The 26,918-nt window shown below is 47.0% G+C and overlaps 2 protein-coding genes across 10 annotated transcripts; one reads left to right on the top strand and one right to left on the bottom strand.

Annotated features, from left to right (window-relative positions):
• Positions 1–1,148: 1,148 nt before the first annotated feature.
• LOC102275859 (bcl-2-like protein 2) lies at positions 1,149–17,664 on the bottom strand. 6 transcript variants are annotated; one of them, XM_070377463.1, is made up of 10 exons: positions 17,550–17,647; positions 17,164–17,251; positions 16,253–16,692; positions 7,664–7,759; positions 5,141–5,255; positions 4,374–4,441; positions 3,794–3,900; positions 3,239–3,326; positions 3,005–3,156; positions 1,149–2,080 (listed from the first exon to the last, which is right to left on the bottom strand). In XM_070377463.1, the coding sequence occupies exons 3-10, from the start codon at positions 16,682–16,684 to the stop codon at positions 2,041–2,043; spliced, it is 1,098 nt and encodes a 365-aa protein (XP_070233564.1). In that variant the 5' UTR covers positions 16,685–16,692; positions 17,164–17,251; positions 17,550–17,647; the 3' UTR covers positions 1,149–2,040. The 6 variants fall into 6 exon arrangements, with proteins under 6 accessions (XP_070233564.1, XP_070233562.1, XP_014338441.1 ...); XM_070377461.1 differs by lacking the exons at positions 7,664–7,759; positions 16,253–16,692; positions 17,164–17,251; positions 17,550–17,647 and adding an exon at positions 5,612–7,570; XM_014482955.2 differs by lacking the exons at positions 7,664–7,759; positions 16,253–16,692; positions 17,164–17,251; positions 17,550–17,647 and adding an exon at positions 5,405–5,502.
• PPP1R3E (protein phosphatase 1 regulatory subunit 3E) lies at positions 17,663–25,036 on the top strand. 4 transcript variants are annotated; one of them, XR_011465584.1, is made up of 5 exons: positions 17,663–18,141; positions 20,468–20,533; positions 21,329–21,678; positions 21,996–24,292; positions 24,596–25,036. XR_011465584.1 is itself a non-coding variant. In XM_070377465.1 (5 exons), exons 2-5 carry the CDS (start codon positions 18,123–18,125, stop codon positions 22,416–22,418), a joined length of 858 nt encoding a protein of 285 aa, XP_070233566.1. In that variant the 5' UTR covers positions 17,663–17,895; positions 18,054–18,122; the 3' UTR covers positions 22,419–25,036. The 4 variants fall into 4 exon arrangements, 3 of the variants coding, with proteins under 3 accessions (XP_070233566.1, XP_070233565.1, XP_070233567.1); XM_070377465.1 differs by having other exon boundaries at positions 17,663–17,895; positions 18,054–18,141; positions 21,996–25,036; XM_070377464.1 differs by having other exon boundaries at positions 21,996–25,036.
• The last annotated feature ends 1,882 nt before the right edge of the window (positions 25,037–26,918 follow it).

Consider the following 26,918-nt stretch of genomic DNA (forward strand, 5'->3'; position numbering starts at 1 on the left):
CAGTATTCTTGCCTGGAGAATCCCATGGACAGAGGAGCCTGGTGGGCTACTGTCCACTGGGTCGCAGAGAGTTGGACACAACTGAGCAACTTCACTAAGGTTCAAAAAAGCAACTCACCCTCCCAAGATCAAACAAGTTTACAGAACTTATATATCAACTTACTGCCCCCTGGTGGATAGACAATACCTCCCCAGCATTAGGAACATCAAGCATTAGGATGTTGCACATTTTCCTAAGTTACTTATCCAGTCTCTTGCTAATCAGCCTCTGAAATTTAAATACTCAGCTTAGAAGACACTGTTCTACTTCAATATAGAGAAGACTCCCAAATATCTAACAAAGGACATAACAGCAGGTAGTACAAATGATCAAATGCTCAATTACTGGATGGTCAATACTGACCTGAAATTTCAAGCCATTTCAGAGGCAGACGAAGGCTCCATGAATATGGAAAGCTGTTTCTTTAACCTAAGATTATAAAAAAGAGCATCTACATCAATCATGAACAAAACATCCTAGGAACAGAAGGGAATGGTTCAATAAAACAGAGGTTTAAATATTTAGAAACCCTGTAAGTAATGCAGCCTACAAAGGGTTGGGGCGTGTGATGCAGTACCCAAGGACTTTTACTTGGAATATAAAATGGAGAAATCAGGTTATTAATATTACCAAGCAGCTAAACTAAAGGATAGTCAATGACTAGTTGTCCTAATGGAACCACCCAAAATAAGTTAGCTGAACATATTAAGTGGCCACAATTTGCTAGAGAAGACAATGTAAGCGTTGCAGTTATCATTAAACATTAGTTTTCATTTTTTGAGGGTACCTTGGGGTGGAGAAACCAAGAAAGGCTACCCAGACCCCAATGTAATAATCTAATGCTGGTATGGGTAATTCATTTGTACATAAATGTTACTAGCCATTCTTTTATATTCCCAGGCTCAGTTAATTCACCTCTCAAATGCCAAACAAGACTGCATGATGTTCAGAAAACTCAAACTAAACACATAATGTTCCTGCTAGTTGTAATTTTAACTCCTGCTCCTTAATTTAGGTCGCAATTTCCCCTCCACACCACCAGCATTTCCAGAAATGAGAATTAACAGCCATCTGGGATTTAAGAAAGGACAGGTAGATAAATAATCCATACACCCAAAAGGCCAAACATTTTTTATTTTCAAAAACAACTTTATTCATGACACATATTAAAAAAAAAACTCCCACCCCCTGGAAATGAGCTAAAAAAATAAACAAAATCCACCTCCCACCTCCCTGTTCCCACTTCCTCCCATTCCCTCCAAATAAAAGGGAAAAAAAAAAGGCAAAGAAAAACAAAACAAAAAAAAACTGAAAAACAAAAAACACCCCAAAACCCCCCAAAACAAGGTAGTGCATTCCCCAAGGGGAAGGGGAATTTACACTGGAGCCGCTGGGAGCGGAACGGAGATCTTCCGGCTACAGAAACCTGCAAAGAAAGACACTCAAAACAGAAAAAGAAACACAAAAGGAAACAAAATAGATCACCAGGCAATCTGGAGGGGCAGGGAGCCAGAAAAGAGGGGCAGGGTGGGTGGTAGACCTGGCAGGACAGGAGCAGGCAGGAGGGGACTGTGAAAGTGAGGAGGATGGAGGGAAGGTAACAAGCAGAACAGTTTGGTGTCCTTCCAGAGCCCTGGGTAAAAAAACCCCTCCTACCACCCATGCCCACCTACCCTTGAGCAGCCCCCAAGGGGGCAAAGGGAAACAGGGAAACAGGGGAGCAGCTTGCGCGATTGAGACGTGTCCATGGCGAATCCCCAGAGTGAATGAGCAGCCCCCTGCCCCACTCCCTGGGCCTTCCCCTACTCCCCAAAGCAGGTCCCTCCTCAGCAGTTAGTTATGGGATTATCCCCCCTTCCACAGTATATCTTTTTTTTTTAAAAATATTTTTTTTTTCCATCAAGGTCATCTTCTGTTTTTCTTTTTTTTTTTTTTAATTCTTTTTTTTTTTCCTTCTTTCCTCTTTTTTTCCTCTCTCTCCTCCTAATACACACTTTTTTTTAGTAAGGGGAATACCATGATGTCGCTCTAGCCCGGCCCCTGGAAGAAAGAAGGAGAGTTAGGTGTTAACATGATCACTAAAGAGTTCAGCACAAGCCCCTCCCCCGTGGGCCCTCGCCCCAGTTTCTGTGAAGGGAAGAGGGGAAAGAAGTTGCCAAGTCCTAAAACTGATCCCCACAATCCCAGAAACAGTGACACACCTGGCAAGTGGGAGGGGAAATTAACTGTTATTACTTCACCAAACAGTGGCAATAAAAAAATAATCTGAGACACAGGGGCAAGAAAAAGGACTCCTTGTTTATCCAGTTTTCAGTTCTCCATAGCTCTTAAATGCAAGGCTCTCACCAACAGATCTTCCCTCATTCCTCCAGGGAGCAGAGAGGCAAATCTTTCAAAAAGCCAAGATCTATCCACCTAATCCCTCTATTTAAATGTACAAAGATGGAAGTGCAGTAACAACATGGATGCCACACCAGGCCCAGCATGCGGGTTAACCTTGCAAAAGCCTGGCTAGTTATTAGAGTGTAACTATCCTGATCCTCCCACACCGCGTTCCAGGAGGATCAACTAGCCTCTGGCTTTCTTCAACCCTTCCCTATCTCTGGGAAAGGAAGCAAAGGTCCAAGCAGCACTTTCACTGCTCTGAGGCCCTGTTCTTCCCCGGCCTCCTGTGTAAACATTTTCACTGCCATCAACTTTCATGGGAAAAAAAAAAAAAAAAAGGCTGGGAGAAGCAGCATCTCTCAGAACAGAGTGGAGAGATCCAGCCCTTATCACCAATTCCGGCTCCAGAAAAAAGATGAGACTGGCCGCCTGGCCTGCAACTACCTTCCTCACCCTGCACAGGCAGGAGACCAAGTCCCTGGAACCAAGGGGGAGGGTAAAGGAGGGAGGTTCCTCAGGTGAGGAGAAAAGGAAGGGTTCATGGGAGGCGGGGGAGAGGAGCAGCCCATCTATCCTGACCTGTAGACGCGACCCCGGGGCCTGCTGTTAAAACCACTGTAGAATCGAGAGCGGGAACTGTTGTAGTTGGTGGTTCGGGCACGGTATCGGGCTCGTGGGAAGCCTCGGTCTGTTGTGCTGATGCCTGGTCTGTTGGTTCGTTTAGGGATCACCTGAGAGTGACAAGCGCGACAGAAAGCCTTAGAGTAAACCCGGGGCGTTTACTGACAACCAGAACGATGGGATGGGGCTTACCTTGATCTGTCTTCCTCTAAATAAGGATTCATCTAAGGCCAGGGAAGTCCTCACTGACTCTTTGTCTGAGAACTCTATATACGCAAACCTGAAAAGAGTAACTGTCACTTTATCTGAGGTCAAAAACAGTAGCTCATAGATAAAATCCAGTTTGCAGGCATGCTTTGAGCACAATGTGTTCACATTTTTAACTACTTGTCCAAAACAATTCTTAATGGAATTCTTTAATCAAAATTTGCACCTACTCCTGGAAAATTATAAAATAGGATACAAAGGGCCCTGGATGTCCAGAGGGCGGAACAAGGTAAAGCCAAGCAGAAGCCGCCCCTCCATTCTAGTTCATGACCCCCACCCACACCCAGCCCTCATCTTTGTTACCTCTTGGGCCTCTGAAAGCAATTTTTAGTATAATCCCTGATACATAACATTAACGCCGTATCTTAAAAAGACAAAGACTACTTACTTTAACATACAGTTAACTTACTGCTCAATATAAAGCATGATTTACCTACTTTTTAACTGTGATTAAAATGACCTCAATTTCCCCACACTTACCCTTTCGGATGGCCACTAAATTTGTCACAGAGTATAGTTACGCGGTTGACTGAACCACAACCATGAAAGTGTGCTTCTAGCTCTTCTGCTGTTGCACCATAGTCCACCTGTTGGGGGTACATTTCACAGGCAATAGGCAAACTCCCATCTCAACAGATACCCTGCCAAGCCTTTGGGCTGAGCCATCTTTCCGACCCCATGGACTGTAGCACAACAGACTCCTCTGTCCCTGAAAATCTCCAGCCAAGAATCCTGGAGTGGGTTGACATTTCCTTCTCAAGGGGATTTTCCCAACCCAGGGATAGAACCCACATCTTTTGAGGCAGCAGGACTCTTTATCACTAGTGCCACCTGGGAAGCCCCCATATACACCAAAGCACATCAAATCTAGTTCTCTAAGGGACTCTTCTTCTTCCAACCCCACAGCCTCTGCTAATCACCATTAACTTTCACCTCATTCTAACCTTCCCTCCACTCCTTAAATCCACCACCTATCCTGGAAAGTTTCCATCAAGACTCCTATTAAATAATCTCCCAAACTAAGAGCTCCCCCAACCCCAATCAAGGCCCTCATACATACATTGCCAACATAGATGGAACGGGCATCAGCCTCCATCTTCTCCTCAATGGACATGATCACTGGGCCAGCTTTGAAGAAAAAATAATCAGAAAATAACCCTTGTTTTCTACTTGGGCAATATATGCACCACTACCACCACCATTAGCAAAGGTAAAGATTTTGGTCTGTTCAGTTCCCTGCTGTACCTGCTACCTAGCAAAGTCTAGCACATAGTAGGTGCTTATTAAATATTTGACAAGTTATGGAACAGATGAATACATTCTTAAATTCAAAGAAAACAGTACATGAATCCCCTCCTGCTCCCAAATCAAGTCCCTATTGTACCCTTGGTTGAAATGATTTGAAAAATGAACAAAATTAGGTGGGCTGAGACTGGACATTTCGAGATTAGAGGAGAAGCCCCCTGCAGCTGGGCATTTTCTCTTAGAACTCCTAACTAAAGGGTCTCCGACTGAACGAAGAACTATTAGACTTGAAGGTCAAACACCAGCTGGCAACCTCCACAAAGAGTAGAGGAAGACTAAGAACAAAGAGCAACACATTTGTAACAAGGACAAAGGGAAGCACAAGACTACCATCACGAAAACATAGGCCTTGTCTCACAAAGGTCAGAGAAACGCACAATGGACTATAACCACGGCAACTGCCCAGTAATTGCTCAGACAAGCAGCTCCAAGGTTCCGAGTATCTAATTCCATATAAACCGTACTCTCATAACCCTTCCCATCCGAGGACCTGGGCTCCGCGTGCAACCGCCAGTTACTCACCATTGCCCGGAGGTGGACTCATATTCATCTGCTTCTCTACCTCGTTCTGTAGCTCCTTTAGCTTCTCAGCTTCTTCCTCCATCTCCCTAACTCGAGCTTTGATCGCTTCCAGCTCCTACAATGAGTGGGGAGGGTATGGAGAAGAGCTTAAGAGGAACCAACACAGGGGCTCTGCCCTGCTCTCGATCCGCGCGCGGCCCCAGCCATGCTCGGCCATTTCCTTCGCCCCACGCGAGGATCGTGAAGAAAAGAAAAGAAAGCTACCTTTTCTAGTACAACACTAGGCACCCATGACGCCGAAGTCAACCCGGCTGGGCCCCTTCTGGCGGTCGAGGCTGCGTCCCCGGCCCGGCCCCAGCCACGTTATTCCCCGCCCACCCCCACCCCCCTCCCGCCTCCCGCTCGCCCGAGCTCTGTGCCTCCCGTGACCCGGCCGGTCGCCGGCCTCCTCGCTCGCCCTCTTTCCCTCACCGGGTCCTCAATGGCGCCGTCCCCCGGGTCACCCTCGACCAGTCCCGACTCCTCCTCCTCCTCCTGATTGCCGGGGGCTCCCGAGCCAGGCCCAGGGCCCGGAGCTCCCGGGGGGGCGCGGGGCCGGGGCGGCTCCTCTTCGGGCTCGGGCTCCGGCTCGGGCTCCAGCAGCAGCTCCTCAGGCTCCAGTTCCTCAGACTCCAAGCCGTTCCCGTAGTCCCCTGCGCCCCCCGGGGCCCCCTCCCCGGCCTCCCCACCGGCCCCGGGCACAAGATGGCGCCGCCGCCCCGGCCCGGAGCCCCGACCGCCCGCAGCCCCCGCTGCTGCTGCCGCCGCCGCCGCCGCCGCCATCGCCGCTCAGACTGGGGCCCGCCGCCCAGCGATTGGAGAGCTGCGCCGGCTTCGCCGAGGATTCATTAGTCAAGCAGCCTGCCCGTCACCATGAGCTAGGGCTCCATTGGGGGATATTACTTGGCAATCAAATAAGACCCCACCTCTAAGGCGGGGAATTGCGCCAAATTCTCAAATCCCGGTAGGGGAAGTCGGTCTGTCAATCAACACACGTCCCACCTCCTCTCAAGTCCTTAGGTAACAATAACGCCAAGCTGTGACGACGTTACTGCTTCTCCCCCGCCTAAGGGCGGATCTGCGAAGTATAACGCTCGGTGATTGGCCGCTGGCAAGGCGACGGGAAAGAAACAGTCTTCCGATCGCCTCGCCTAAGTGGCCCAGTCTCAGATGCCAATTGGCTCGCGAGATTCGAAGAGCTGACACCCGTTTCGCGACTGGTGAACCTTGCCCCCGAACGGACTGCTGGGCTCCCATCGAGGGAAACCCGAGGTCACATGACTAGTCTTTAGGAGGTCGCCATCTTGATGCTGCTGGTTGCCAGCTAGTGAGCTCTTGGAAGGTAGAGGCCGGAAACTGCGGCGATTTCTGGAAACCGGTCTTTTATCAGGAATGCACCAATAGATGGGCTGTTGCAGCAGAGGGTTCTGAACGGCGCTGTCCAGAACGGAGTTTACCTTTCCTACCTAGGTTATTGGCACCACTATCTATCCACCATCCGTCAGGTCTCCCCAAACCAGAAAGCAGGGAGTAATCCTCACTCCAGTACCAGTCATGAGTCCTCTATGTGCTGTCTTTGTGCACAGGCATACTTTCCAAGCATTCTGTTCATGCCCCAGTTTCAGCCTGTTCTCTTATTTACAGCCCCTTAATGGATCAGCTTCCAATGGGTCATGACCCCAGTTCACACCAGATAAAATCTCAAAACTCCTTAGCTAGATCTTAGAGAACTCCAGACCAGGCTACTTCGTGAATGTTATTTCCACGCTTCTCATTCCAGTGGGTGTATCTGTACCCAGGTCTGTGCCTCTGCATATGCAGTCCCTCTTCAACCAGAGCAAGCCTCATCATCACCTCCCCTGCGAAGCCTTTCACTACCCTCCCTCCTCTGCCATCACAAGCGGGCCTACCTCCTCTGAACAGTTAATCATTTTGTGCAGCCTTTCCTAGCTAGTGCTTGTGAGAGCTTGGAGATGAAAGGCTGGTCTCTAATTATATTTGCATCTCCACCTTAGGGCAATATGCCTAGCACATAGTAAGTGTCCAGATAAATGTTTGTTGACCAGAAGATACATTGACGGGAGCTGGGTGTCACCTTTCATTTACTACGCTTTCCGAGATTTCAGACCCCAGAGGAATTCCACCACACCATTGCACTCTGAGATACCAATGAAATCTAGCCCTGCAAGACAGGGTTGCCATAGTTTAGTGGTGCTCCTATACATTTATTAAAAAGTAAGGAATGGCGGTGCTAAGTTGGCAAGAGGGATAGTTATAGCCAGACCAAGCTACAGTTTGAAAGCCAGATTCACCTGAGCCTAACCAAATAGTTACTGAAACAACCTGGAAGGATATGCATAGCTTGGTAGGGGGTTTTGGATAAGAGGAGATTCCTGTTAGCAAACCAAAAAGTCAGAGCTTCACAGTATACCCCACTCTTCCCCTCACCCTCAATTTTTTTTTCCCCCCCACACAGATCCTTACCTCAGGAACAGGAGAACTTGGAGCAGAGCCACAGTTGCTTAAAATTTCACCGAAAAATACTTCATGAACCATCTCAGCTTCACTGGTCTGGGAGAACTAAGTTTAGCACCAAAGACAAGCTCTAAAAAACTGAGTTGGCTGGAAGAAAAATCTTTTCTACTGATTTTAACTAAGTCAAGACTTGGATGTTCATTGGTACCTAGTTTAAGAAAGCCAATTAAGGGAAATGGGATTTTTAAAATAATGCCTTTAAATCCAATTTTGTTAAGCACTTGATTTTGTAACAGGCACCATCCTAGACTCCTTATTATGTTATCTCATTGGATTCTCAAAACAACATTATGAAGTAAGGAATCACAAAACCATAATCTTTTTTAGGGATGAGAAAAGAATGAAGTAATTTGTCCAAGTCACAGAACTAATCAGAAGTGAGCAGGGAATTCAAAACCAGATTTAAAAGCTCAGATCAAAATTGCTATAAGGTCTGTTTTAATATACAAAGAGAACATTACGTACGATGCTGAAGTTGGAAAAAGACTAAATTCCAACAATAAACAAATGTTTAGGCAACCTATAATTACATCATAAGATTATGCACTGGTTTTTTAAAAAAAGGTTTACACTGTGATAACTTGCAAAAATTTTTGTTAGGCCAGAAAGCAGAATGTAAAATTGTATATAAAATGTGATTAAAGCTATGTATACCTGGTTTAAAAAAAAAAACATAACAACTTGGGCATTGAGGGGAAAAATGAATAAGAACCAAGACAATCTTTCTATGGCAATATGCAACATATTTTTAAAATACTGAAATTTTTAACCCAGTAATTGTGTTTCTTCTAATCTGTTCTAAAGAAAGAATCTAAAACCTAGATAAAAATTTGAGAATAATGATGTTCATCAAAGTGAAAAAAAATATAAACTTGATTGTCCAAGTGGGCATTTTTCAGGAAAATTATTATACAAGCATATATTGTAATTTTATAAAGTCATTATGTCTTCAAAACGTGTAATGACAAGGAAAATGCTCGCAATATAATGGTAAGCAGAACGGCAGTATACAAAATTATGTATACAGTATGATCACAAAATATAAGCAGAGACAACAGAAAAGAAATATACCAAAATGTTAACAGTGATCCTCTCTGGATAGTAGGATTATGATTGATCTTCTTTATAATTTCCCATGTTCTATGATTTTTCCATAATTATCAAGTATTATTTTTATTTAAAATTTAAAAAACACTCCAACTTCCCAACTTACTCAATAAACATTTACTTTTACAAACACATTTTTTAAAGATATTTGAATGGTGATTTGTAAGATACTTTCCTATTAGGCTGTAAACGGTAGAAGGCAGGGGCACCTTCTTAATTATCTTTGCATTGCCACTGGCTACCACTGTGCTCAATAGGTGCTAACTGAATGGATGATCTTCTGTAATAATCTTTTTAATATATATTTAATTGGAGGATAATTGCTTTACATGTAATAATCTTATATCCTGCATTTGTTGATGCATAGAGAACATCAAAGAGATGTTTTCCTCTGTGAATGAATTTTTTAAAAATTGGTATGTAATGATACAAGGTTCACCCATTATAAATATACTTTTCCTTCAGTGGAAGTGAAAGTGTTAGTGGCTCAATCCTGTCCTACTCTTTGCGGCCCCATGGTCTGTCCATGGAATTCTCTAGGCAAGAATATTGGAGTGGGTTGCCATTCCCTTCTCCAGGGGATCTGCCTGACCCAGGGATCGAACCAGGGTCTCCTGGTTTGATTGCAGGAGATTCTTTACCTCCTGAGCTACTAGAGAAGCCCCCTTTCCTTCAGTAATAACCTGTAAACAGAAGGCCATGGAGTTTCAGAACTATAACTCAGTGATGTTGTGCCCTAGGAGGAAAAATGCGTTAAGGAAAGTGAATGGTCAGTCTAGTTGAGAAAAGGAGAATTAAATCCGTAAAAATGGATGAGGGCATGTCCAGTTCTGTCCAGAAGGGAAAAGTTTTCTCACTAAACATATAAATACTTAGGTTCCTAATGTAGTTTCATCCCTATTTTTAACTCCTGCTTTGAAAATTTTACCTTGACTGCTGCAATAATTCTCTCTAATCTATAAGTACATTGTTTAATATGGTAGCCACCAGTCACACATGGTTACTCTGAGCACTTAAAATGTGAAATGGTCTGAATTGAGATGTACTGCAACTGTCAGATATACACTGAATTTCAAAGACTCAGGATGAAAAAGTGACTAAAATGACTTAATAACTGTTCAACATTAATTACAGATTGAAATTATAGTAGTCTTTATATACTGGGTGTAAAAAATACTATTAAAATTAGTTTTACCTGTTTCTTTTAGCTTTTTTTTTAATGAGGCTACTAAAAAATGTAAAATACCTATGTGGCTTGCATTCTGTTTCTATTGGACAGTGTTGACACAGAACCTTGGAGCCTTGATCATTTACTTACCTCTGTTTTGAGTCCATTCCAATTATTTTCTAATGCAGAGTCTGCCCTGGCCTACCTTAACTCCCTAGGTCCAACCTTGAGGGGAAGTGGGGTTGCCATTAGTGAGAAGGAGCCTCTGTTGGGCTGCTTAATCTCCATTCTGCTAGGTTAACTTTTGGAAAACTTTGTGCCCTGAAAACCTTGTTTTAATATGCTGTACCTTATGAAATGTGTTCCTTATCAAAATTTCCAAAAATACTGATAGCAAAAAAAATAAAATTACCCATAAAATCCACCATCCAGAGATAATCACTAATATTTTGGCATATGCCCTTCCTCAAACTTTCAATACACAAATAGATATAGAGGTATATACATGTATGTGTGTGTATACATATTTTTTTAGCAAAATGGGATCATACTGTATATATTGTTTTCTACTCTATTTTCTTTTTTACCTAATAAGATACAGAAATATTCTTCCATGTCAATAAAAATATTTTTCCAATTTCATTTTTCATGACTTTATTCAGAAGTTACCTTAGAAATGAGGACTTTGCTGATCACTCTATTTATCATTGAAACCTATACATACACCTTCCCAATCCTACCCTAATGAATTATTTTTTCTCCATAGCATTTGCCCGTAACATGAAATGTTATGTTAGTTAATGCTGTGAAATTTATTTATTTATGTAGGTAGACAGTTATTTAGCTTTATATGTTTCCATTACTAGAATACAAGTAACATGAAGGCAGAAATTTGTGCCAGTTCGTTCACTTCTCTAGCTCGGTGCCTAAAACTGTCCTCGGCACACACAGGATGCTTGAGTGTTTGCTGAATGAATGACTGGATTAATAAAAAACTATATCATATTCCATTATATTATCTGTTTTGGTTGATTTTTTAAATATTGTTATTTTATTTACATCTCACCTGTAACCACATTTAAGACAGCTTTTAAAGTTTTCAAAGGATCTGCTCTCAACTAAAAACAGAATATCTATAATCCATCCATTTGTTAGAAAGTATAACTAGATGTTGCCCAATTTTCATCAGAAGTGGCATTTGGAGAAATAACATTCACAGAGAACTGTGTGAAGAATAAACCATCCATCTGTCCATCTAGATAGTCTAAAATGGAGCCCTATTTTAAACTATGGCATCAGAGCATATCTGGGCTAAACTGTGGTGATTCTGATAGAACAAGCTCAGGACCTACTGAACCCCCCTCTGGTGTTTCTGCAGGCAGCGGGAGTGTAAAGCTCAGCATCGTACTGCTATTAGGCGTTCTAGATGGTGATGTCCACTAATGGCGCTCAGTGTCTTCTCAGAAGAGCCACAAAACTTTTTGCTACCTTGAGGAACTGAAAAGTTTTATAAATTCTAAAAGGGATGTGAATCTCATTGTTCACCCATTTACCTTAGCTGCCAAGAAGCTCAGAGTTGAATTCATAGCCTACCTTTAGTATTTGGCAATACTGCTTATAGAATGCTTTTCTGTGTTAATTTTCCTTTTGCTGTCATTTTATTATAATATTTCAATTTTCCCTTTACCCTTACTTCAAAAAACTGTATTTTCCTATTGTTTTGTCTTTTGTATTATAGTAAAATATTACAAATGCTTTTTGGAATTAGGCAAATTATAAACCAATCAAACCACAGTAGGAATAAATACACTAGCTAATATAGCCTGGTGATAGGAACTGTTAAGACCATCTAATTCCCTTTTCCCAAAAGCCATGCTCACTAAGCCACTCTCTGATTTTAATGGCTTGTCCTGTACATTTTTCTATATAGAGAGAATAGAAATGCAACAGTGCATTCCTCTAAGCAGTGTATTTCTCACTGCAATTTAACACATAAACCAAATACCATGTTATTGCATTGGATTATAGAAAGACTAGAAACTCCCACTTGTAATTTCAAATTAAGATAGTATTCTTGTTAGACATGACTTTGATATGGTCCTAGACTAGAAGTACAGAGGGATAGGCTAAACAATTCTATAGATCCCATCCAGTTTAGCAGTTCACATTAAAACGGCTGAAACCAAATATCTAAGGGGACCAGGAAAGTAAACAAGGGCTCCATTTTTGCCAGACTTAAGTCTGAAGAGGTAGCAGGATATTGAGAAATGTTCATCATCACACACTTCTGATCAGGGGCTAAACCACAACTGGGGACTTGATTCCATCATAAAGATTTTTGATAGGTTTTCTTTGTTTCGTTTTGGGTTTTGTTGTGGCTATCCCAAAGCACCATATACACACACCCTCTCAAGGCTTGGGTTGGCACAGATGCAGTTCTTGGCTTTGGCATTTGGCCGAGATGGGGTGGAGGAACAACTCTGATTTTCTTTTGGCCCTGCTTTCAGGATCTGAGTTTCCTGTCCTGGGATCAAATTCAGGCACTTAGGCAGTGAAAGTATGGAGTACTAACCACTGGACTGCCAGGGAATGTCTTCCTTTTTTTTTTTTTTAATTTTTTATCTCAATATTTTCCCAAATCCCTATTAATCTAATTCTTGGCCTTAACAAGGTCATGATGAAATGATTAGATCTAGAAATGTCCTGACCACAGGCTATATAGTATAGAAGTCACAAACCCTGCTCAGTCCTTCTCATTAAACTTCTGGGCTTTATTTATTTTTTTAATACGACCATTACATATTACACAAAAATAAAAGTCAAATGAACTTGGTATTTATAAATTATTAAATAAAAATACAGGAATATATATTTATATTTATAGAGCTTTTCTTCTCTTCTAAACTAACCAAATCTGTTCTCCCGCCGCTTTATGATTTTAAAAAAGTAAAATAGTGTATGCCCCAGGATAAGTGGGGAGTGGGGTTAATAAGTGCAGGACCTAGCTGCCCTACTTCTGCTCCTTCCTTGGCCTAAGCAAAGTCCATATTTGTCCCTTTGGGCTCTGGAGAGCAAGAAACACCCTCTCCACCTAGTTAATCTCTGAAAAATGGCAATAAGATTTATTTCCCTTATTTTTTAAAAAATGAAATGGATTTAAAAATTGGGAGCCATACTCAGCCATCTTGGCCAAGAGCTAATCCCAAGGAACTATATGGCTCTAAAAGAGAGTCTCTAGTTTTCCCTGACAGAAGAGTCTCTGGGGTTTCCATTCCCTCTCAGGCTAAGAAGGGCAGGACATGTCAAAACTGCCCTCTGTGGTCCCATCCAAGCTATACCTCTGGAAATCCAGCCCACGCCCTTTTCCCTTTCAGAAAACAGCCTCTCCTTCCACCCAGGTGTGAAGGCCTCCGAGCAGGGCTTTTTGGTAACTGACCATGGTCCCTGCCTCCCCTGTTTGCTACAGGCTCCAGGAAAACTACGAGGGCGAGACGTTCTGTGGTAGGGGGCGGGGGAAGTCTGCCCCAAACCTGGGGGAGCACAGGCTCCAACTTGGATGGTCTAGTCAGTGGTTTTCCAACTTTCTTCTTTTTTCAGCAGCAAACCCCTTAATGCAAATAAAATCTTACCCTGAACCCCGATATGTAAGACAGCTACAGGGGAGCTGTTCTGTTTGAGGGCAAGTCGCCTAGCCTGCTCAGCAACCCAGCTTCGTCTCCCCCAAGGACTCCTGAGGCAACCCCTAGGAAACTTCAGGGTCCTGCCAAGCAGGTGGAAAACCAATGGCCTAGTTTGACCTGAGCAAGTCAGAGACCCCCCAACACACACCCCAAAACTGCCTGCCACAGACCAGCTCTGAGTGCCTGGTACCAGCATACTCACAACAGACCAAGTGGCCCATGCAGTCCACCACCTCCCCTATAAATATCATTAAAAAGTGCAGCCCTCCTCAAAAGCAAAAGTCTGAGCTAAACACCTGAGGCCAATTTTGGTCCCACGTTTTCGTGAGTACAACTGTGTCGCCACATTCTAGGACCACTGAAAATCTCCAAGAGTCAACCATGGTCTAGCTAAGCAGGTCAGTGCTCAGGATCAAGGGCAGGGTTCTAGAGCACTGTGTCAGAAGAAGTCAGCATTGGAAAGCAGCAATTTTAGCACCTTGGAAAGTGCAGCAGTGAGATCTGGCTCAGGACATGCATCTGGAGTGAACTCAACCGTGTCTTTCTCAAAAGAAAAAGCCGTCATCTGAATCTGTTCTAGATGACTGTGCGCTCTGAAGTTAACGTCCTCAGACTCTGAGGTACAGACAAGTAACACCCATGCAAACAGTGTGGCTTCCAAGAAGATAGCAATGCTTCTAGGTCATGGCAGGTACTCTGGAACCCAGACACCTGGCCTTTAATGAAGCAGCACCACTGCCCACCACATGGACCAGGCCAGCCACAGAGTTTACACGTCACCCTCACACGCATGGTGTTCAGAGCTGGAATGTTCCTCTCAAGGCATCCACAGTCGTTCCGAGACACAGTGCAGGACCAGACTGTATTCCAGGTCTGCATTTACATCCACACACTCAAAGGGAAAATTAGTTAAAAGCCCCAATTTAGAGTTTAAGTTTGGATACAGAAGGTCCCAGAGATATAGGGAACCCTTTAGGCACCAAGGCGCCCCAGTGGGAGAGGAGGGCAGGGGCAGCTCCAGCTCCCAAAGCCCCCACCCACCGCAGGCTCCACAGCCCTGCCTTTCTGTCAGAGCCCAGGAGGCAGCAGCAAGTGTGTTGATGCACAAGGAAGGGGGATGATGAAGGAACAAGGTCAGCTATAGAACTGCTCTTCTCTCCAAAGCCCTGCTGACAACTTTCTGCAAAAAAGCGGCCAGAGCCCTCAGCCTGGATACAGTGTTTCTCCCTCAGCCTTGAGGCAGCAAAACAAGGGGGAGAGGGAGGGGAAGGTTGGGAGGAGGGACAGAGAGCTACCCTTGTTCTCACCACTGCAAGAGGGAGTGAATGTTTTCTCTTCAAGGAATCTCACCGCCACCAGATTAGACAAGCAGCCCAGCATGCACCCTCATGTCTCAGCAGCCCTCAGTCACAGCACTTCTTCCTAGCCCCTGAGAACCCCGAGCTCCCGTTCCAAAGGGATGTGCCTTCTGTATTTACCCCAAATCCCACTTATTGAATGGAGATGCCAACCCCCTCTGCAAGTCCACCTCCCTCAAGGCAGCAAATCAAGCTCCAGGCAGAGTTTCCTGTGCCTATACCTACAGGCATGATCCTTCCCACCTCCCCCAAGCCCTGGAATGACTCCATCTCCTGACTTTCCAAATACATTCCACAATGTCTCCAGCTCACTCTTTCAACAGCCTGCTTGGCACACTCAGCTCCCTCACACGCCACCTTTCCCCTTCCAATTCCCGTTCCATGCCCATTCTTTTCCCCACTTCTTCCAAGGGCATTCCTCCACTCTGCTCCTGCTCTCCTGCCCCCCAGCCACACCTCACCCCACCTGGCCCTGGACTTTCTCACTTGCTAGCAAAAAAGGCCCCTACAGTTACCAGGGCCCCCAGTGCCACAGCCCCCGTCAGCACTGTCCTCACTGAAGCCCAGTTCCCCTCCCGCAGACGCCGCGCCTCCTCCAGGGCCCCGTCCCCGTATAGAGCTGTGAACTCCGCCTGTGGGAGAGAAGGGAAGCAGGAGAGAAAGAAGGAGAAAGGGAGATCAGGAGGGGGAAAAGTGGAGAAAAGACGAGAGGAAGAGCTCCAGTTCCGTCCACTGCAAGCACCACCCCACCCCCAGCCCCTTGGATCCCCCATGAGCACCTGGCTCATTTGCCCTTCTCTACCTCAGGTGAATCCCATCTGAAATTTCCCTGGCCAAAAATTCTGCTCAGAACTGGCATCCTTTGTCAAGGTTTGTCTGGCCCACCCATCCCTGATCCCGACCCTGCCCATGCCATGTACTCAGATGTAAAAAATTTGTGATGGTTGGATGCCATTTCTGTGCAGGCACTACCTGGCTACTGTGTGTTCTGTCCTCTGCTTTGGATCATGAGCCCACCAAATGATGAATGCATGGCAGCCCTGGAGTGCAGGGTTCAGAGATGCCCATAGTGAGGGCACCTGATTCCACCCAAACAGGCAGACTTGGCCCCCATGCCTCATTCCCAGCACAGCTGCCCCCCAGCTCCAGCCAGAGCCCCCCGTCTTCCCCCTGGAAACCAACTTTTCGGAGGGATGTGCAGAGCAGCAATCAAGAAGGTTCTTACCCAGCCCCCACTGCTGTGGATCCAGTCAGCCAGCCTCGTCTCCAGGTAGGCCACCATCCACTCCTGCACTTGTCCCACAAGTGGCTCCATCTCCTTGTTGACACTCTCAGCACACAACGCGGCTCCAAAGACAAAGAAGGCCACAAGGCGGCCCCAGTTGGGGCCCCCTTGGAAGAGTTCATCAGAGACCTGGGTGAAGCGTTGCTGGGCCGAGCCCGGGGTCACATGCAGCTGAGCTGCCAGATCGGAGAAGGTGCGCCGGAAGCGGGTCTCGAACTCATCTCCAGCTGCCCGCATGGCTTGGTGTAGCGGGTCAGCTGCTGGGCCCTCCCCGGGGCCAGCTCCACAAACATACCCCTTCTGCCTCAGCTTATAGCCCACAAAGTCTGCCACTAGAGCCCGTGTGTCTGGGGCCGAGGCTGGGGTCGCCATCCGGGCGGCTGTTGGAGTCAAACATAAAAGACTGGCATGAATATAGGGTCAGAGGCCTAGAAGGAGGTATTTCAGGTTTGGCCAGCCCATGAGACAGGCAGGGAGGTGAGGGGAAATCTCAGAGACCTCTGGGCCGGGAGGGTTAAGAGCAAGGAAATTAACCCATGGCGAGGGGCCCCACGGCCAGAGGGGCTGGCCCTTAAATTCGTAATATGCCAAATTCAATATAAAACAAGTAAATTTCATCTAAAATACTTTAGATTCTTTCCATAACAAGACAACAGCAGCTCTATGACACCCCTACAACCCCTCCCCCTCCAGTACACACCTTTTTGGCTAGAGGAAGGGGCTTGGGGCCTCCCCAGGGGCAAGATGCAAAGATGCTGGCAGAGACACAAGATGGGGGAGGAGACAGGGGCCGAAGGGAAAGGAGGAGAACCAAAGGATTGCCTGGGACAGAGAAGGAAGGGGACACTCACCCAACCTGGATGGCAGCTCTTAGGACCCAGCACTGGTGGCAAGGAGCCCCCAGCTGGGGCCTTTCATCCTCCTGCCCAGCCTGGAGCCCTGGGAAGGGGAGGGGAGATCAGAGCTAGGTGGGGAAGACTAGGAATCAGGGTCTGGGCTGAGAAGGGCTGGGGTCGCAGCTCCCGGGACCAGGCCCCTGCCCCCAACGCTCTACCAGCTGTGTGGCCGAATCCATGTTTAATGACTGTCCTCCCGGGAAACCCAGGGCCAAGGGCTTCCTGCCGACACCATCTCTGCTCCCGGCTCCCCTCAGTGCAGCCCAGAGGCCCAGCTCCTCCCTCACCCCCACCCTCCGCCAGGCTCCAACCCCGCCTGCCTGCCAGGTTAGGGATCTCACGGGTCAGGCCGCTGCCGGGATCCGGCTGTTTCCTGGTGCAGGAGCTGGGAGGGAGGGAGACAGGGAGGAAGGGAGGGAAGGAAGGAGGGAGGAGAAAGGGGGGGCGGGAGGGAGGGCCCGGCGCCGGGTGATGATGGGGCCCAGAGATGCGTCCAGAGAGAGGGGCGGGGCTGGGACGCAGGCTTGGGAAGAGCCACAACTCAGGAAAGGAGAGGGCTGCTGGAGGCCAGGAAGAACAGGGCCAGGAGGGCATCGAGGGCCAGGCAGGGCTTCTGACCCTGGAGGCTGTGAAGAGAAGCCGGCTGGGCCTCATGAAACCTTGGAGTAAATTCAGCATTTCCAGAAGGTCTCTGACGTTCCATGCACTTGTTGAACTCTTCCAGCCCTGGAGTGGGTGCCCAGAAAAGAGAACCGTTCCCATACTGGTGGGAACTGCCTGCCAGGCGCCTTACCCCGTGGGACTGGCAGACGTGACACAGACAGCAGACACTTCCTCTTCTCCAGGACCTTTAACCCAGTGGCCTCTGTGTGAGCTGGGGCTTTAGCCAAGCATCGGGGAGCCAAGACTCGGATATGCGAGCAGTTTCTGCAGGTAACTTTTCTTCATCTTCTTTCTTCCTTTTTAAATAATCAGATTGGTTTTCTTTTTAATTCTTTCTACCCAGTGCATGAACTTACTCTCATTATGAAAAAGTCAAATAATATAGAAGTGTAGAGAAAAAAACACCAGTCCTCAGTCCCTCTGCTGCTCCCAAAATTCCACTTCCCTCCTGCAAGTTGCTAATGTCAAGGTTGACGTTTATCCTTTCAGATTACATATATGTACACACATACATGAATGTCTATTATTTATACCAGGCAGTATGTTTACACAGGGTGTGAAGCCACCTGACTACAGCCGATCCACACAAGGGCACCCTCAGGCATTCTGGCTGGGGCCCACCGGCTCTTGCAGCTGGCACATAGTACAGCTCCATTTGGAGGACTCTCCAACCAGACCAAAAGAGGTAACCCAATTCTCCTTCCCTGCTGGTTCCTTTGCTTCTACCTCCAGTCCAAGCCTTGGTATTCCCATCTGCCCCAAACTAAAGAAGAAAGGTATTTTTTGCAACGATGGTAACAACTAACACATTTTAAAGACTTATTTAGGTATTAAATGCTTTCTTTACATGCTTAATATTTTATCCTCACATTGGTCCTTATGTTGTGTTATTCTCATTCTATGGATGAGCAAAGTGAGGCTTGCAGATGTTAAGTAATTTTCCCAAAGCCACATACTGAGAAGATAGGCCTCAACCTAATTGTGATTTGAAAGTTTGTCTTAACTTTAACATTGTACTGCTTCAAGGTCCCTCTTTGCTTCCGGTAATCAATGTTGTTATCATGCTGTTTATGAAGCCAAGCCAAATCCACACCATTTACAAACCCAAACTCAGTTCTCCCCAATATTCTGAACCTAGCATCTATTTCGCTCCTTTATGACTGTATCCTTTCAACCATCTGCATTTCTTCTTTGCTCTTGGAATAGTCATTCCAGATGCCATCAGCAAGGGTGCCTCCTTTTTTAGAGAATAATCTAGTCCTTCATTTGCAGTCTTGATTTCTTCTAAGATGTTTACTTGAAATAAAAACACTTTTAAGTCTCAGGATCCAAACAGATTTCTCTCTGCCTGGCCCATTCATTTATAAGCTCCATGAGAGCAGGCACTGAATCGTACTCACTTTTATGTCCTCATGGCCTAATAACTTCAGTAAATGTTGACTGAAGAAATCACTCGATGCCTCTGGCCAGTTATTGGGCAGGCCCAGTCAGATGTTTGAAGATCATTGCAGTGGCTACTTAAGAAACAAAGACTGCTGGACCAACACAAATTACACCAGGTCCAAGGCTGTGTGCCTCAAGGATCTTCTCAGACCAATACCACAGAGCCAAGGAATGGCAGCTGAGACAACAGAGCTCTTCTCAGAAAACCCCGGGCCATGTAGGCTGACACTGAACCTTACCTGTTCCGTCAGTGACATATGGCACCAGAGCAAGGAAGACAGTTTTAAACTGCTTTACTATAGCACAAATTACTGTAGCATTATTTCATACCCTAAAATATGAAAAGAATGTGTTTTCTGTGGATTACATATGTATGTGTAAAAGAAGAAAATAAAACTCAGTATATCACTTTAAAAATGAGTCCTGGTTAAGGAGCATTGCTATGCTTAATACTGGAGTTAAAATGCCAACAGAAATAAATTGTTTAATAAACAGTATATGTCTCACTATTTATTTCCAACTTAGTCACTTGTGATTTTACAGTTGAACTCCCTTGTTGCTCTAGAGATTCCATTTCTACTCTAACATTCCATATTTCAGTGCTTGGATAGTTAATTATTACCATGAAATGTTTTAATCCACTTAATATAATTAAGGGTATAAAATAGTAGACTCTAGAACGGAACTGCTGAGATTCTAATTCCAGCTCCCCAAATATTAATTTATGTGCCCTTGGGGAAGAGACCTACCCCCTCCTTCAATTTTCTCATCCATAAATTAGGCATAATACTCCCTGTCCTATGATGAATGTACTATATGAGTTAGTGTTTGTAAAACAATGGTACCTAGCACATTGTAAGTGCTACATAAGATCAGTAGGGAGTTAGAAAAATACTAAACAAAACTTCACTTTTTTCCACAAATACAGAAAAAAAAAAAAATGGAGTAAAAAGCAGCTCTGTGCTCTTCTTGGAGCTCTCACTGGAACTACAACTCCACAGTCCCAATTCCAAGAAAGATATGTGATGATTCATTCAATAATTTGAAGGCCTACTATGTGCTGAAACTCACCATGAATCAGACACAGCCTCTGCTGGTCAAAGAGCTTACAGTTAGGTTAGAGATCAGAATTTTAATCCACTTTTTCTTACAGATGAGAAAACTGAGGTCCAAAGAAGTTGTGCCTTGCTCAAAGTCACACAGCTGAATAGCACCAGAGGTGAGACCAGAAACTAGGTCTTTCCACAACTCTCAGCTCAGAACTCTTTCCAAAGGGCCACCCACCTATCTGAGCGCCACATCTCAATTTCTATTTGAGACTCTACCTAGCTTTTGTGACTTTCCCATATTTGCACCCACCACTACCATCCTCCCAAACCTGGAGCCTAGGGTTTAGGAAATAAAACATTGAGCACAGAAGAGAAAGTTTCAGGCTGGGCGGTTTGAACCTTCCTCTTAAAGAAAAGGTTGCGCTCTACTCCTTGCGTTAACTCTTCCGGCGCCGGAAAGGCTGAGGCCGTTAAAAAGAAAAAAAAGGAAGAGTGGTCCCACTCTGAACCGATAGAGTGGAGGGCCCGCCTCCTGGTGCAGCAGCATCAATGATAGATAGGGAGTCACTTGTCACAGGGCTGTGGGCGGGGGCCAGGCCCCGCGAGGGCCGCGGGACCGGAGGGTGAGCGCGGCTAAGCGCAGGCTCAGAGGAGACAGCCTGCAGGAGGTGATGGTCAAAGACCCTGGGAGAAGGTGGCCAGTGGGAGGAAAGGTAGTCACTTGGAGACGAGGCAGAGCTGCAGGAAGTGAAGGATTCTGGAGGTGACAGCAAGGAAAGCACACAACTGCGAGGGGTGGCTGAAGCTTCTGTGCGAACACCGGCCGGGTGCGAGCTAGGAAAGGAGGGCAGCGCGCCGGCGCCGCCGGAGGGTCACGCCCGGGCGTGGGGGGAGTGCCATGTCTCGCGAGCGGCACCCCCGCACCGACATCCCCCGCAACCTGAGCTTCATCGCCTCACTGACAGAGCGCGCCTACTACCTCAGCCAGCGGCCCAGCCTCGGGGAGGAGCCAGAGGAGGAACCGAGCGAGGGAGGGACGCGTCTCGGGGCCCGATCCCGAGCTCCAGGTCCCAGTCGGGGGCGCCGGGCTCGTTCTGCGCCCGCCGGAGGCGGCGGGACCCGGGCGCTCCGCAACCACAGCCCCGATACCCGTAAAAGAGTGCGTTTCGCTGACGCGCTGGGGCTGGAGCTGGCAGCCGTGCGCCGCTTCCGCCCGGGAGAGTTGCCCCGGGTGCCCCGCCACGTGCAGGTCCAACTGCAGAGGGACGCCCTCCGCCACTTCGCGCCGTGCCAACCCCGCGCCAGAGGCCTCCAGGTAGGCGGCAGGGGCACTCCGCTTCCCCAGGACTTCCTCAGCTTGGCCTCGGCGGAAGTGTGGGAGTGGATTTACCTAGAAGCACCCATCTCCATTCCCAACCCTGGGCTTGCTCTCTCTCACCCGCTTTGGGGTTCCCTTTGGCGAGTTCCCTAGGCCACTCTCCCTGCTAACCGCACCTCCCCCCCCCGCCGACTGCCCGGACGCCAAGGTCGGCCTCCGATTGGTCCGGTGCCTCACCCTGACCCCGCCCCCGTTCTGCCCCCGCCCCTCTCCTTCCTCGGGCTCCCTCTTCCCAGCTCCTCCTTTCCCTACAGGAGGCGCGCGCCGCCCTGGAGCCGGCCAGCGAGCCCGGCTTCGCCGCCCGCCTGCAGGCTCAGCGCATCTGCCTGGAACGCGTCGAGGCGGGCCCGCTGGGCGTGGCCGGGAGCGCGCGCGTGCTGGACCTGGCCTACGAGAAGCGCGTGAGCGTGCGCTGGAGTGCAGACGGCTGGCGGAGCCAACGAGAGGCGCCCGCCGCCTACGCCGGCCCGGCCCCACCCCCGCCGCGCGCCGACCGCTTCTCCTTCCGCCTGCCGGCGCCACCCATTGGAGGGTCTCTGCTCTTCGCCCTACGCTACCGCGTGACTGGCCGCGAGTTCTGGGACAACAACGGCGGCCGTGACTATGCTCTACGTGGGCCGGAGCACCCGGGCAGTGGCGGAAACGCGGAGCCCCAGGGCTGGATCCACTTTATCTGAGACGCAGGCGGCCGACGGCGGAAAAAAATCAAAGGCACCAGGAGGGTTGGGAGATCCCAAACATTTGCCTGAGAGGAATGGGAGAAACCGGGATTGGCGGGGAGCTGTCCTAAGGAGTCAAGTCAGGGAGGGCGAGGAGAATGGGAGAAACCAAAGGGGTGTAGGGAGTGCGTGGACTTAAAGAAAGCCGAGGAGACTGGGGGGTGGATGTGAGTGGATGAACCCACGTCATAGAAAAGGGAGACGGAAGGGATGCTGGAATATTAGGAAAGAAGCAAAAGGACGATGGTGACGTTCTCTTCCGTGAGTGGGTACTGGGAGAAAGTGAGTAGGTGGGTCAGGCCTAGGTAGTCAAAGGTTGAGGACACCTCTTTGGTACTCAGGAGGTATTTTATGTGAACTAGAAACATACCGCAGTTGAAATCATTTAGATTGCTGGTTCACTCCCTCTTACTGGTCTTTGCCACCCCAGGTCCCACAGCCTTGCTGTCCTAGCTTTAACTCAGCCATAATTACCTTGCTTAAGTTCCAGGAATTTGGCCATTGCTCCCCAGCCCCCGCTTTAATGACAGGATTCCCTTGTCATCCCTGCAATCCCTGGTTTCAGTCTCTGATGACTGGCTGGGGAGTGATGGCAGGTAACAGTCAGAGCTCCTTCCTCCAGGCAGCCGTGGGATGAAAATGAAAGCAAAACCAACTCCAGGCCTTGTAGCTAAATAATGTGGTGCCTAAGGGGTGAGTGCAATCCGGGGGTTCCAGAAAAATGCCAGCCTTACCTTTCTGGGTGCCTTCTAATGACCTCTAAGCACTTTATGGATTGTATTTGTGAAGGGACAAGCGAAACACGGGACTCTCTCTGCCTCAGAAGAAAAGGAAATCACTGACTAGCTGGATAACTTTGGGCAAGTTACTTCACCTCTCTGGGCCCCAGTTTCCTCCTTGAGAAACAGCATTTGGATTAGCTGATCTTTTAGGCCCCTTCTTGCTCTGACATTGAATGATCTGTGAGGGGCAGAGTGTGGATTAGAAGCCACATTCTCCAGCCTGCAGTTGGAGTGCTTACAGTTCAGAACACACAGCACCCCAAGCGTCTGGTTGGGCCTGAGAATGGTCCTCCAGTTTTTGACACATGTTCCAGAGCCCAGGAAACATCCCATAACCAGCCTGAAGTCTCAGGGTATTCCAGGGCCTCTTTCAAACCACAGCGCATCCTCTGCCCCCTTGCTTTTTGCTCTTGCCCCACAGACTTCCAGCCTGGGTGCTATGAGACAGCTTGGGGGAGGTGCCTCTATTGGGGAAAATGATGCTTGGGAGCCCCTAAGATGAAACAGTGTTGGGGACTTTCTTGAGGTTAAAGGATTATTGGTATAAGAAATGGGAAAAAAAAAAAAAAAAAGAAATGGGGAAAAAAAAGAAATGGAAAACATTTCAAATAAATAGAGCAGCTTGAAAATTAAATGGTGCCAGAAGATAGCAGTCTGTTCCATACCCTGAGCAAGTGAATGGGAAAGCTGGACTCTCCTACCCATTCCCATTCATGCTTTATGTCTCCTAGTTAACCTCTGCTGGGTGTTTGTTTTTTCGCTCCTTTCACCCTGTTTCTAAGCTCTTCTCTTTCCTTCTGCCCCTCTCACCATTTTCATTTTCTTTTAGCATGTAGGGTATTTACCTTCATTTCCTCTAACTCCATCTGCCTCCCTCTTCATCCTTGTTGATCTCTGCTATTTCTTCTCCCTCCAGAGGAGTGGAGAACCTGCTTCCTTTTCTCCAAGACCATGGTTGGTCCACTTTCCTCTCTCAGGCTCCTTCTTGACAGTCTCCTAGAAGGGAGAAGAAGCAGTTCCTGATGCTACAGATGAGCATGGAGTTCCCAGGTAACCAGCTCCCCCAAACCCATTTCTTTCTGTTACTGATTTCTCAAAAACTTTTGGATTCCCCTTTTACCACTCAGTGAGAGAAGCTAGACACACAAGTGCCCATACATGCATTCAGAATAGAGTATGGGGCTTATCGTGCCCCTCCTCTCCAAAACCCTAATTCTTTTTTTTTTTTTTTCAAAACCCTAATTCTTTAAAGAAAAAAAAAGGTTAAAAGAGAAACCCCAAGTCACTCAAATGCCCATTTAAATATTATCCTTATAAAGAAAGAATTTCATGTATCTTGTGGATCACCTTCAGGTCAGAGTTCCAGCAGAGTGAAGAGACAAAGTGTACTGGAAGCCACCAAGCAATGCACTTTTTAGTCACCAGTGAAGAACCCAAGGGAGGATAATGAAGCGGGAGGGTTGCTTATTGTGTATGCATGACTGTTACCTTGTATTTAGCAATCTCAAGAGCCCACATTATTTATCCACTAAAATCTGGTGCCTTGCATGCATTATCTTCCTCAAAACAACCCTATGAATTGAGTAATGTTATTCTTGTTTTAGAGAGAAAACAGTTCAGAAAAGCTCAGTAATTTATTCAAGATCACACAACTAGTAAATGGCAGAGCTAGGGTTGTGAACGCAGGAGATCTCCAGAGCCTCTGTGCATAAGCATGATGTCATAATATTTTCCTTTAAAAACAAAATTAAAACCTTGCCATTAAAAAAAAAAAAAACAGAAACCCTTGCCACATATCTCGTACTAGGAAAAGACCAGTTTCTAATTGTGCTCTGCCTTCCCAGTATCCCTAACTGGCTTGGGAAAGGCAAAGCACTGAGGGTCCCAAGCTTCATCTGCTCCTTCCAGAAGCTTGCTGCTGCTTTCTGTGACCCTGTGATCAGCAAGGAACCACTTCGCCTGCCTGCTGGAGAATTTAGGAACCCATGTGAACTCCAGCCTTCCCATACACTGGGATTCTCTTCTGGCCCTAGGTCGTCCACACCTGTTGACGTGCTACACACCTTCTTACCCTCCCTCCCCACCGCCTGACTCTAGCCTTGAATTGCCCAGTTCCCTAATATTTGCACTGGAAGGGTTCATGAACAGGCTAATTGCTGGATGGTCTGCTGGATGGTCGGTCTCCTAGAGCCCGAGTAATACTAAGGGCATAAGTGCAAATGGACCTGGGGTTAGGGAACCAAAGAGAATTCATTGTTCTTGAGCTTTATCTCTAAGAATTACCATTGCTCACCCATTCCTCTATTCTCAGCTTTACAGAGCCAAGACATGAGTCTTGTGGTTTTTCCATACAGAGTTGCCACAGGGTAGTGGTGGGAAGGTGGTAAGCTGTAAGTCAAATCTGACATGAGAAACACTAGGAATTCGGCAGAATCTTTAGAAGTGTGTCATGTATTAGGCACAGGACTTTCCTGTAAAGCCTGATGACTACGAACAGGAACAGTTGAGGGTATAACCTGTCAGCCATGGCCTGGGAAGTGCCATATGAGAAACCTGTACCATGGTCACGGGCTGGGTCCTTGAAGCAACACAGCAGGAACACTCTTGCCCTTTCCTCTCTCATCCAGACCTCAGATGTCCTTCCTACATACTCTTCCTGTTCCTTTGTTTTCCTTTATGAATGTAGCTCATCATTTATCTTTTTAATAAGCCCTAACTCAGCTTTCCAATCTTATCCCACATTCCCTTTCTTCTAACTCCTGTTTCTCTGGAGCTCCTCTGGATCTTGGCAATCCATAGATCACAATTCAGAGACCTGAAAAGGCTTGTCTTCTAGATTCCTCTAGAGATGAGGACACAGGTCCAGAGATGAGAAGGGACACCAGCAGGGTCAGAGAATTTGTTAGTACAACTGCAGATGGGACTTAAACCCAAGCCTCCTGACCACATTCTATTCCCAGGCTACCGAAGAGTCCTCTCTCCACAGGGACAGACCCATGATTTTTCTTGGCAAGGGATACATCAGAAGTGTTTCATTTTCTGCTTCTAGTTTCCATTCCCTACTGCATTTAGGCAGAAAGAGAAACAAAAGGGACCAGTATATCATTAGCCTTGGCACTTGTTTCAGTGATGTTGCTGAAGAACAGTGAAGTTGCTAAAACAAAGAAACAACTAGATAATCTACCCATTGAATAGCTAACCTAGAGAGGAAATAAAAGTGTGTTCTGTGAATCCCCCCAAACCACTGTTCTCACCAGACCCTCCCCGAACCTCCCCACCTCCTTCACAGCGCAGCTTGGTACTCTGGACCCCATACCTGCTGGTATTGTGCCTCATTTCAACTTCCTCATGCAACTGCCCTCCCTTTTGAATAAAAGACCTCATATTTGAAATAAAGCTGAAATTTGAAAAGAAAGTATAAGATGTTGATAAGTATTATTTTGGGGGGGCTGAGGGTGGCAAGAGACCCAGAGGCAAGATTTCTTCCTCCCTCTCACCCCTCATTGCTTGGCCATCTCATTTCTTGAGATGGGAAGGAGATAATGGAGGAGTTGGGCAGCCCTGTTACGAGACACCCCTATTGTATGACACTACCATTTTGGGCAGTGGTAGGGAAAGTTACCAGGCCTGGTGCTTAGCTCCCCTCTACCCTGCACCCAGAACCAGTTGCTGCTGC

The sequence above is a fragment of the Bos mutus genome, chromosome 10 (assembly GCF_027580195.1).
Source record: "Bos mutus isolate GX-2022 chromosome 10, NWIPB_WYAK_1.1, whole genome shotgun sequence".
NCBI classification, from domain to species: Eukaryota; Metazoa; Chordata; class Mammalia; order Artiodactyla; family Bovidae; genus Bos; species Bos mutus.